The sequence below is a fragment of the Cherax quadricarinatus genome, chromosome 1 (genome assembly GCF_038502225.1).
Source record: "Cherax quadricarinatus isolate ZL_2023a chromosome 1, ASM3850222v1, whole genome shotgun sequence".
Lineage (NCBI taxonomy): Eukaryota > Metazoa > Arthropoda > Malacostraca > Decapoda > Parastacidae > Cherax > Cherax quadricarinatus.
The window spans coordinates 64,758,996-64,772,039 of record NC_091292.1 but is presented as its reverse complement, the minus strand read 5'-3'; the positions used below and the strand labels follow the sequence as shown (position 1 = coordinate 64,772,039).

The 13,044-nt window shown below is 41.7% G+C and overlaps 1 protein-coding gene across 1 annotated transcript in view; it reads left to right on the top strand.

The window, feature by feature from the left end:
* Window positions 1-13,044, top strand: part of LOC128685634 (sodium-dependent multivitamin transporter-like) — a 136,794-nt gene that overhangs the window by 26,761 nt on the left and 96,989 nt on the right. Inside the window, exons 2-3 of the mRNA XM_070085937.1 lie at window positions 4,895-5,141; window positions 7,963-8,096. Of these exons, the coding sequence (XP_069942038.1) occupies window positions 4,898-5,141; window positions 7,963-8,096 (378 nt within the window). The 5' untranslated portion in view covers window positions 4,895-4,897. The remainder of the gene's footprint in view (window positions 1-4,894; window positions 5,142-7,962; window positions 8,097-13,044) is intronic.

Below are 13,044 nucleotides of genomic sequence, written 5' to 3'. Positions count from 1 at the left end.
GGTGGGCTAAATTGGGATGTCCTGACTATGGGTAAGGTAGGTGATCTTGGTTGCCAATATGACGTTTTTCAGAGCATAGTTCTAGCTGCCCAGACAACTTTTGTTCCGAGTAGGGAAATTAGATCTAACAAAAATGATCGCAAATGGATAAAAATAGATTAAAACATATAATTGGTCAAAAGAGAGGCATATGTAGGCACATCAAAAGAGGGAATGTGCAGTTAAGAAATCAATATATTCAATTAAAGAGAGAAAGAAGGAAGTAAGTAAAGCAAAAAGGGATTATAAGGCTAAAGTTGCAAGGGATTCAAAGACTAACCCAGAAAGGTTCTTTCAGGTATGCAGAAGTAAAATTAGGGACAAGATTGGCCCACGTAAGAGTAACTCTGGTCAGATGATCACTGAGAGTGATAAGGATATGTGTAAAATTCTCACTACCTACTTCCTCTCAGTTTTCACCCAGGAAAATACTAGTGATATTCCTGAAATAATAGATTACGTAGAACAGGATGATAAACTATGCACGATTGCGGTAACTAGTGACATGGTCATCAGATAAATACAGAAACCAAAACCTAACAAATCCCCAGGTCCTGATGAACTGTTTGCAAGGGTGTTTAAGAAATGTAAAGAGGAACTTAGCATACCTTTGGATAATCTTTTTAACATATCACTACAAACTGTCATAGTGCCTGATAAGTGGAAAATGGCAAATGTAATACCTATTTACAAGGTAGGTGACAGGTCCTTGGCTTCGGACTATAGACCAATAAGCCTTACCTCCATAGTGGGAAAATATATAGAATCAATAATTGCCGAAGCAATTCGTAGCCATGTTGATAGGCACAGATTGATTAATGAATCTCACACGGTTTTACAAAGTGGCATTCCTGTCTTACGAATTTACTAACTTTTTTCACTAAGGTGTTTGAGGAGGTAGATCATGGTAATGAATATGACATTGTGTATATGGACTTCAGTAAGGCTTTCGATGGAGTTCCACTCCAGAGGCTATTGAGGAAACTTAAGGCACACGGAATAGCAGGAGAAATTTTTTCCTGGGTAGATGCATGGCTGACAAATAGGCAGCAGAGAGTTTGCATAAATGGGGAGAAATCAGAATGGGGGCAAGTCACTAATGGTGTTCCTCAAGGGTCAGTGTTGGGCCCGTTGTTGTTCACAATTTACACAAACGACATAGATGAGGGAATATATAGCGACATAAGCAAATTTGCTGATGACACCAAAATAGGCCGTCCAATTCATTCTAATGAGGAGAATAGAGCACTCTAGGATGATTTGAATAGACCTATGCAATGGTCGGAGAAGTGGCAGATGCAGTTTAAAATTGACAAAAGCAAATTTTAAATTTTGTACAGGAAAATAACCATGCAACATACAAACTAATTAATTTATATCTTAATACTACTGATTGCGAAAAAGATTTAGGAGTTCTGGTTAGCAGTAATCTAAAACCAAGACAACAGTGCATTAGTGTTCTCAATAAAGCTAACAGAATTATTGGCTTCATATCTAGAAGTATAAATAATAGAAGTCCTCAGGTTGTTCTTCAACTCTATATATCCTTGGTTAGGCCTCAGTTAGACTATGCTGTTCAGTTCTGGTCACCGTATTACAGATGGATATAAATGCTCTGGAAAACGTTCAGAGGAGGATGACAAAGATGATGCAATGTATTAGAAATCTTCCCTATGAGGATGAACTGAGGGCCCTGAATCTGCACTCTCTCGAAAGGCGTAAAATTAGGGGGGATATGATCGAGGTGCATAAATGGAAACCAGGAATAAATAAAGGGGATGTAAATAGCGTGCTGAAAATTTCCAGCCAAGACAGGACTCGCAGCAATAGTTTCAAGTTGGAAAAATTCAGGTTCAGGAAGGATATAGGAAAGCACTGGTTTGGTAATAGAGTTGTGGATGAGTGGAACAAACCCCCGAGTACAGTTATTCAGGCTAAAACGTTGTGCAATTTTAAATATAGGTTAGATAAATACATGTGTGGGTGTGGGTTGGTGTGAGTTAGACCTGACTAGCTCGTGCTGCTGGGTCTGGTGTAGGTGACCAGACTGGGTGGGTCATTGAGCTAATCCCGTGGGGGGTGGGTCATTGGTCTAATCCGGGGGGGACATGGACCTGCTCCGCATGGGTCAGGAGGTCTGTTGCAGTGTTCCTTTTTTCTTATGTTCTTATGATATATTGCGTTCAGTCAGACAAATCCTGTACATATAGCACCTCCGCTCCCCGAACCATCTTTCCAGTTATTTCTCCCAATGTGTAACAACTTAAGGGCGGGATGATCACTTGTGTAACAAGCTGGACCGTCATGTTGAGAAACACTTTTGTTGCAAGCGTTTATTATGCTAAATAGTTACAGATAACAACAAAGAACAAGAGCTAGTTATTGCCACCAAGTCTGACAGCTGTGGGTTACTGACTGTAAAAATCTTAGTTGAATCACAGATGGTGTCCCGTAGTTCGGTTGGTAGTACATTCATCTCAAACTGAGGTCCATGGTTCGATCCCTGGTACGGGTGGAAACATTTCATCTTGTTTCCTTAAGACACCTGCTGTCCCTGTTCACCTAGCAGCAAATAGGTACCTGGGTGTTAGTCAAGTGGTGTGGGTCGCATCATGGAGATAAAATTAACCAAATTTGCCCAAAATGCTCTGCATAACAAAGGGTTTTCTATATAGTATGTCATTGTGTGAGGTAAGTCCGTACAAGCTGTTTCACGTACTTGTAGAAATAAAGATTATTATTATTATTATTATTATTATTATTATTTTATTATCACACCGGCCGATTCCCACCAAGGCAGGGTGGCCCGGAAAAGAAAAACTTTTACCATCATTCACTCCATCACTGTCTTGCCAGAAGGGTGCTTTACACTACAGTTTTTAAACTGCAACATTAACACCCCTCCTTCAGAGTGCAGGCACTGTACTTCCCATCTCCAGGACTCAAGTCCGGCCTGCCGGTTTCCCTGAATCCCTTCATAAATGTTACTTTGCTCACACTCCAACAGCACGTCAAGTATTAAAAACCATTTGTCTCCATTCACTCCTATCAAACACGCTCACGCATGCCTGCTGGAAGTCCAAGCCCCTCGCACACAAAACCTCCTTTACCCCCTCCCTCCAACCCTTCCTAGGCCGACCCCTACCCCGCCTTCCTTCCACTACAGACTGATACACTCTTGAAGTCATTCTGTTTCGCTCCATTCTCTCTACATGTCCGAACCACCTCAACAACCCTTCCTCAGCCCTCTGGACAACAGTTTTGGTAATCCCGCACCTCCTCCTAACTTCCAAACTACGAATTCTCTGCATTATATTCACACCACACATTGCCCTCAGACATGACATCTCCACTGCCTCCAGCCTTCTCCTCGCTGCAACATTCATCACCCATGCTTCACACCCATATAAGAGCGTTGGTAAAACTATACTCTCATACATTCCCCTCTTTGCCTCCAAGGACAAAGTTCTTTGTCTCCACAGACTCCTAAGTGCACCACTCACTCTTTTTCCCTCATCAATTCTATGATTCACCTCATCTTTCATAGACCCATCCGCTGACACGTCCACTCCCAAATATCTGAATACGTTCACCTCCTCCATACTCTCTCCCTCCAATCTGATATTCAATCTTTCATCACCTAATCTTTTTGTTATCCTCATAACCTTACTCTTTCCTGTATTCACCTTTAATTTTCTTCTTTTGCACACCCTACCAAATTCATCCACCAATCTCTGCAACTTCTCTTCAGAATCTCCCAAGAGCACAGTGTCATCAGCAAAGAGCAGCTGTGACAACTCCCACTTTGTGTGTGATTCTTTATCTTTTAACTCCACGCCTCTTGCCAAGACCCTCGCATTTACTTCTCTTACAACCCCATCTATAAATATATTAAACAACCACGGTGACATCACACATCCTTGTCTAAGGCCTACTTTTACTGGGAAAAAATTTCCCTCTTTCCTACATACTCTAACTTGAGCCTCACTATCCTCGTAAAAACTCTTCACTGCTTTCAGTAACCTACCTCCTACACCATACACTTGCAACATCTGCCACATTGCCCCCCTATCCACCCTGTCATACGCCTTTTCCAAATCCATAAATGCCACAAAGACCTCTTTAGCCTTATCTAAATACTGTTCACTTATATGTTTCACTGTAAACACCTGGTCCACACACCCCCTACCTTTCCTAAAGCCTCCTTGTTCATCTGCTATCCTATTCTCCGTCTTACTCTTAATTCTTTCAATTATAACTCTACCATACACTTTACCAGGTACACTCAACAGACTTATCCCCCTATAATTTTTGCACTCTCTTTTATCCCCTTTGCCTTTATACAAAGGAACTATGCATGCTCTCTGCCAATCCCTAGGTACCTTACCCTCTTCCATACATTTATTAAATAATTGCACCAACCACTCCAAAACTATATCCCCACCTGCTTTTAACATTTCTATCTTTATCCCATCAATCCCGGCTGCCTTACCCCCTTTCATTTTACCTACTGCCTCACGAACTTCCCCCACACTCACAACTGGCTCTTCCTCACTCCTACAAGATGTTATTCCTCCTTGCCCTATACACGAAATCACAGCTTCCCTATCTTCATCAACATTTAACAATTCCTCAAAATATTCCTTCCATCTATTATTATTATTATTATTATTATTATTATTATTATTATTATTATTAATATTAAGCTAGAGTAAGTAGTAGGTTTTAAAGCTGTCGTTTAGGACAGGATGGCCTTGTGCGTAGCCTCGTTTGATAGACTGGTATTCGAATCCACCAAGAAATACTTTGGAATGATACTTGTATATTAATTTAAATAGTTGTTTTCCATTTTTAGAAGATGTCAGGCCAGGAGGAAGGTGCAGCTGCAACACTGAGATATTCAGATGCAAAGTTCTCAGTTGTGGACTACACGATGTTCAGCCTGATGCTTGTCGTGTCAGTTGGTATTGGCGTGTACTGCGCCATAAAGAGTCGACACAACACGACGACGCAGGAATACTTGCTGGGTAGCAGGAAAATGTCCCCTTGGCCTGTAGCTCTCTCTCTCCTTGGTGGAGCCATTTCTGCTATATCTATATTAGGCAAGTAAAAAATTCTTAAAATATTTGATGCATAATATCTTGTTTTTCTTGGCGCCTTTTTTTGTAAGCTGTATTTCCCTCCATTTATAAGCAAATATTCACCTGTTTGTTCTCTTTAGCACTAAATTATATTTTATTATACAAAACACAAAAACCTCAGAGAGGAATCTCATGATGACGTTTGGGTTAATATTGGATCATCCTTGAATCACATCTAAGCGGGTAAAGAGAAGACCAGTTAACAGGTGGGAGACGTGGAATGAGGAAGAAGTGTGTTAGGTAACAAGACACTTGTGCAACTAACTTGACATTTTATTGTAGCAATATTTCGCTCTCCATTTATCTATACTTGTCACATTGTGTCCTTTTACCTAACAATATTGTAGGTAATTGTTCCAACATTTTAAAAGAAGAACTAGTAGTAGTAGTAACAGCAGTGGTTATTGTAATAATAGTAGTCGTAAGAATAGTATTAGTGGTAGTAGCAGTAGTAGTAGTAGTAGTAGTAGTAGTAGTAGTAGTAGTAGTAGTAGTGTGCTATAAATAGAAGTAGAAGTAACAGTTACAGTAGCATTAATAGCGTTAGTGGTAATAGTAGTAGTAATAGTAGTAGTAGTAGTGGTAATGGTGATCGTCTTAATAAAAGTAATAATGGAATTTGTAATAAGGCTTGTAGTAGTTATAGAAGTAATACAATTAGTGCAATGAAGAAGCAAGTTAGTGCAGCCTCGAGCATCCCTCCCCAAGGGACTCAATAAATAAAGGAACTAAAAGCAGAAAAGATGAGGGAAAAATTAGACCTACTAGTATATGCAATGTAAGAAAACAGAAGCATATAAGGAGAAAGTTTGACTATAAGGAAGACGATGGAAATATTGAAGACTGGTCCAATGAACTGGTAAGGAGAAGCATTAAGTAAGTGAGGGGGGGGGAGAGGGTAGAGAAGGTGACAGGTTTCATGCAGAGGCACGACCATGCCACCTAGAGTTACAAGGAAAAAATAAGGGCGATAATGGCTATGTACAGACGGGACACAGAGACACAGAGCAAAAGGCAATGGGAGGAGGAGGGGGAAAGTTCAGTCTTTATTCATGGGCTTCAGGAGAGTGAAGGAAGGACACATAATAAAAGGTGGCAGAAAGAAAAATAAGAGACTGAAAATATCATCAAGAGTTTGGAACACACACCTAGCCAAGCAAGTAAGGAAATTTGAGAAAGTGCAAAGGTTTGCAACAAGACTAGTCCCGAACCTGAGGGGCATGTCCTATGAGGAAAGGTTAAGGGAAATCGACCTGATGACACTAGAGGACAGGAGAGATAGGGGGGATATGATAACATCTAAAATACTGAGATGACAAGGTGGACAGAGACAGGATGTTCCAGAGATTGGGCACAGCAACAAGGGGTCAGATTAATCACAGGGATGTTAGGAAGAATTTTTTGAGTCACAGAGTTGTCAGGAAATGGAATAGTCTGGGAAGTAATGTAGTGGAGGCAGGAACCATACATTGCTTTAAGAAGAGGTATGATAAAACTCATGGAGAAGGGAGTAGCGATCAGTAAAGAGGCTGGGCCAGGAGTAGTGAATCAACCCCTGCAATCACAACTAGGTGAGTACACACACACACACACACACACACAAAGCTCATGAAGCAGGGAGAGAGAGAGGACCTAGTAGCACTCAGTGAAGAGGCCCCGCCAGGAGCTGAGTCTCGACCCCTACGACCACAATTATGCGAGTACACACACACACACACACACACACACACACACACACACACACACACTTGAGAATAGCGTTCCGATACCTTAATAAGGAATCATTCAAGACACTGTACACTGTGTATGTTAGGCCCATACTGGAGTATGCAGCACCAGTCTGGAACCCACACCTGGCCAAGCACGTCAAGAAGTTAGAGAAAGTACAAAGGTTTGCAACAAGGCTAGTCCCAGAGCTCAGGGGAATGTCGTACGAGGAAAGGTTGAGGGAAATCGGACTGACGACACTGGAGGACAGAAGGGTCAGTGGAGACATGATAACGACATACAAGTTACTGCGGGGAATAGACAAGGTGGATAGAGATAGGATGTTCCAGAGAAGGGACACAGAAACAAGGGGTCACAACTGGAAGCTGAAGACTCAGACGAGTCACAGGGACGTTAGGAAGTATTTCTTCAGTCACAGAGTCGTCAGGAAGTGGAATAGCCTTGCATGTGAAGTAGTGGAGGCAGGAACCATACATACAAAGCTCAGGAAGCAGAGAGGGAGAGGACCTAGTAGCGATCAGTGAAGAGGCGGGGCCAGGAGCTGAGTCTCGACCCCTGCAACCACAATTAGGTGAGTACATACACACACACACACACACACACACACACACACACACACACACACACACACACACACACACACACACACACACACACACACACTCGAACACACGCTGTTGTAGGTTCGCCGGTACTGCCGGCCCGGGTCTTCTCCAGTTGATGACCCGACCAAAAATGTGCGCACACACACGCTATCGACAAATACCTTAGACAACCAGGTTAAATAATGAATAATGACATTATTATCTCAAAGAAATTAAGTTATTTAATATTTAATCTTGCACTACTATTAAATACTCATTGTGCAATAAGCATTCCCTAACGTATTAAACACAATCATTATAATTTTAAAAATATAAAACATAAGAGAAGTATCGATATCGGCCGAAAATTGTGTATCAGTATCGGTATTGGTAAAAATTTTGGTATCGACCCATCCCTAATATATTTGCTAATTCTCTGTATTCACATAATTTTTTTATTGACCTCTCAGGTAATGGCACGGAGGTGTATTTGTATGGTACACAACTGTGTGTTATGTTGTTGGGCTTCATCCCTGGATGTGCTCTTGTGTATCACGTTATCATACCTGTCTTCTACAACCTCAGAATTGTTTCAGTCAGTGAGGTAAGGCGCTACATTTATTTTATTGTCTATTATTATTATTATTATTTATTATTATTATTGTTATTATTATTATGTCATTCATCTCTCTCTACCTCTCTCCATCTGTCTGTCTGTCTATCTCTGTCTCTGTCTGTCTCTCTCGTAAGCAATAGTTTTAAAAGGATTAGATTACGAATTCATGCCTTCTTTTACTAGCTACTGTAGCAGCTGTTATCTAGCTCACTTCACTTCTACTAATGTTTACTGTTAGGGAACATGATGAAGTTGTACCAGCCGTGGTCCAGAGATTTCATTTTGTCAAGTGACTTTCTTTCTCCATTAATGTTGCTATGTTGTACTAACATGTTCCAGATTAGAGTTATTATAGGAATGAATGTTCTCAAATAGAGAAAACTCAGCAAGAATGTAGTCACTCTTTTCTGCCTGTCTTTTGGCAAAGAAGTTGCCTTCTCGTTGTCAGGGAAATGAAGCCAAGTTTGATACCTGGTCATTATTTTGTTTGTACACAACAGTAAGGTGTTTACTGTCGAGTAGTAATGAGATAAGCCTTAGTGCTGTAACTGTAGCAAAAAAAATTAGTCACATCAGAGCTAATCTGAAGTAATTCGTCATTTCTTAATCAATAAGTTTTTATACAAATCATTGCTTACAGTTGTAGTCGAAACCTTTACTAACAACTTCGACAATTTATATATTGCATGACCAACCGAATTTATAATAGCTCTGTGTAGACTGTCTGCTTTACTGGAATTTATTAACTCATACATAAGAACATAAGAAAGAAGGAACACTGCAGCAGGCCTACTGGCCTATGCGAGGCAGGTTCAATTCTCGCACCGGCATAAGCCAATGCCTTGACCTAGTCAGGTCAGTCACATTCACTTAAGGGAGGAGCACGGTATCCGACCTACTAGCACAAGCTCATCAAGTCCATCTTACACCCATCCACACCCACTCATGTATTTATCCAACCTATTTTTAATACTACACAACGTCTTAACTTCTATGACGGTACTCGGGAGTTTGTTCCAATCATTCACAACTCTATACCCAAACCAGTGCTTTCCTATATCCTTCCTGAATCTGAATTTTTCCAATTTAAAACCATTGCTGAGAGTCTTGTCTATGCTAAATAATTTTAGCACGCTATTTACATCCCCTTTATTAATTCCTGTTTTCCACTTATACACCTCAATCATATTCCCCCAAATTCTACGCCTTTCTAGAGAGTGTAGATTCAGGGCCCTTAGTCTATCCTCACAGGGAAGATTTCTGATACATTGGATCAACTTTTTCATCCTCCTTTGTACGTTTTCCAGTGCATTTGTATCCATTCTGTAATATGGTGACCAAAACTGAGCAACATTATCTAAATGAGGCCCAACCATAGATATATAAAGTTGAACAACCTGAGGACTCCTATTATTTATGCTTCTTGCTACGAAGCCAAGGATTCTGTTACCTTTACTGTGAATACTTATGCACCGTTGTCTTGGTTTCAGATTACTGCTAACCAGAACTCCTAAATTATTTTGGCAATCCGTAATATTAAGATCTATCAGTTTATTCAAATAATCCTGGAGTGCTGTAATGTCCTCATTAGAATAAATTGGTCGGCCTGTTTTGGTGTCATCAACAAATTTATGTCGCTATTCCCTCATCTATGTCTTTTATGTAAATTGTGAACACTGACCACTGTGGAACACCGCTTATGACGTGCCCTCACTATGATTTCTCCCCATTTATGCAAACTCTCTGCTGTTAGGTAAGACACATATGCAACAGTTAGACAACTTTATTCCGAAACGTTTCGCCTACACAGTAGGCTTCTTCAGTCGAATACAGAAGATAGGCAGGAACAGTAGAGATGTGAAGACGATGTAATTAGTCCATCACCCTTGTAGTCGTAGAATTCTACGACTACAAGGGTGATGGACTGATTACATCGTCTTCACATCTCTACTGTTCCTGCCTATCTTCTGTATTCGACTGAAGAAGCCTACTGTGTAGGCGAAACGTTTCGGAATAAAGTTGTCTAACTGTTGCATATGTGTCTTACCTAACAACCTGTCGGTATTGTATACCATTTTGATGTTCAAACTCTCTGCTGCCTATTTGTCAATCATGCCTCTACGCAAGAAAAAAGTTCTCCTCCTATTCAGTGTGCCTTAAGTTTTCTCAACAGCCTTTGATGTGGAACTCTATCAAAAGCCTTACTGAAGTCCATATACACAATATCGTATTCATTACCATGATCGACCTCCTCAAATACCTTAGTGAAGAAAGTTAGTAAATTCATAAGACAGGAACGCCTGTTTGTAAAACCGTGCTGAGATTCATTAATCAATTTATACCTTTCAAGATGGCTATGAATTGCTTCGGCAATTATTGATTCCATAAATCTACCAATATGGAGGTAAGGCTTATTGGTCTATAGTTCGAAGCTAAGGACCTGTCACCTGCCTTTTAAATAGGTACATATTATATTTGTCATTTTTCAATTGTCTGGCACTATGCCAGTTGGTAGTGATATATTGAAAAGATTTGCCAAATATATGCTAAGTTCCTCTTTTCATTCCTTTAAGACCCTTACAAACAGTTCATCAGGATTTGTTAGATTTTAGTTTCTCCATTTGTCTGAGGACCACGTCACTAGTTGAACATTAAAATGGTATAAAATACCGACAGGTTGTTAGGTAAGACACATATGCAACAGTTAGGTATCTTTATTATGAAACGTTTCGCCTACACAGTAGGCTTCTTCAGTCAAGTCATTCGTCTCTCAGCCATTGAGTAGAGAGGACGTGTTCTACACTGCTGCCCTCTATAGCTGTTCGGTGGCAGTTTCATTTTCTCAACATGGCGCAGGCAGCCAGACGCCGCGTCAACACTGTGTGTTTGGAATTAACTCGTGGGGCAGTGCTTGGACCATCAATGGCGATATTATTGCCAGCGATAATCCGAGACACCTATGGTATCGCCAACGAGGATTTGTGCGGTGTAGCGATGAATGGTGTGACAAGAATCTTTGTAAAGTTTAGCTCAGCTCAAGTTTACGAGAATGTCGTCGACAAGTATCAAGAGGTCAATCTGGTGGTTAACCAGGCTGTGTCTGTGAAGCTACACGATGTATCCCGCCATTATACATGGGTAAAAGTGAGAAATGTACCCTTTGAGGCTGATGCGACTGATATACGTGCTGCCCTGAGTAATTACGGCACCATACACATGGCTACAGCAGGGAGGTGGCCTGATGGCCCATATGAAGGACTACCTGAGGGAACTTTTTCGGTAAAAATGACATTACGACATCCAATCCCTTCATATGTGATCCTGCAAGACTTCAGGACTCAAGTTTTTGTGACTTATGCAGGGCAACGCCGCACTTGTAGGTTGTGTGGAGCATACGATCATTTGGCGGTGCAGTGTGAAAGGAGACGAGGTGCCAGGGTTGTACAACAGAGCAAGGATTTAGGGGAGGAAGGTATAAGGCAAGATGTGCCTGAAGCGCCTGTGCAACCCTCAAGATTGTCTTGGAGCGAAGAGGTTGAGAGGTCTCTGAACACGGTGTGTGCTACACTCCCGGAAGTGTCGCCTCCTTTGGAGGCAGCCCCAGAGGTGGAAACGGCTTCGCGAGAAGAGCAGGCCAATGATGTGGAGACATCCATTGTCTCTGTGTTAGACGAATTATTTACGGAGGACAGCATGAGTCCTGCGACGGCACCATCCCTAGACTTGGGACAGGCTGCGACGGCGGACGTGGATCACGACGTGCAGCTGGTAGTGGACGCCACTGACGCCTTGCTGAAACAAACGGTGGAGGTGGAAATTCACCAGGATTGCACTGTGGACGACGAAATGCAGGTAGAAAGTGTAACACGAAAGCGCTCTGTTACACTTTCAGATTCTGATGATGTGTTAACGCCAGCCCAAAGATCAGGGAAGAAATCATGGGCGGATGTGGCACAGAAAGGGTCCTGTGTACCCAAAGCACAGGGGATGATCAGGAGTGCTTCAAAAGGAGGGGAAGGGAAAATTGGAAACAAAAAATCTAGTGAAAAACATTCAGTGTCGAAAGGAAAACCATCATTGTCGATTTTAAGTGCCTCACAATAAACATTAATGGTTTGCGAACTGTACGAAAGTGTGCATGGTTACGTGATTTATTGGTGCGTAATAATGTGGACGTTGTGTTCATACAGGAACACAATCATAAATGTGGTAGTGAATTGCGGATAGAAGGATATAATGTGTACATGGAGAATGCAATTCGGTTGAAAGGTGGCGTTGCCATCATGATCAGGGAGACTAGCCCGTTTGTTGTGAGACGTAGTGAAGGGGGGGAGGGGAGGATAATAAGGGTGGAAGGGCTATGGGGACGGGTGAAGGTGGCTTTTGTGTGTGTGTATGGTCCAGCTGAGAATGATGGGCGTGTAAAAGCAACCTTTGTGAAAGAGGTGTTAATTTATTATTTGAGGTCACTCCCTGAAGTAGCTATTGTAGGCGGGGATTGGAATTGCGTGATCCGGCGTAAGGATGTAGAACCTCGGGGAAGTGGGTACTTTTCAGGGGTATTGGGAGATTTAATGTCAGGGGTGGGATTAAAGGACGTGGTGGGGGGGGGAGAGGTTGAGCATACTTTTGTACGTCGTGGATATGCGGCGCGACTTGATAGAGTGTACGTGTCACGCACCATCGTAGTTAATAGTGTGCGTGTTTTAGATGTGGTGTTTTCTGATCATAGAGGAGTTCTTGTGGACGCAGGGTGGGAGGGTTTACCTAAGAGGGGTTGTAGTTATTGGAAATTGAATGTTAAATTGTTAAAAGGGGAGGAGAATAGGAAATCTTTTGAGTGTTTTTGGGAGGGTTTGTTAGCAGGGGCTCCTGGGGATAGAGACTTGGTTAGGTGGTGGGATGTGGTGGCTAAGAAACGTATTCGGGATTACTA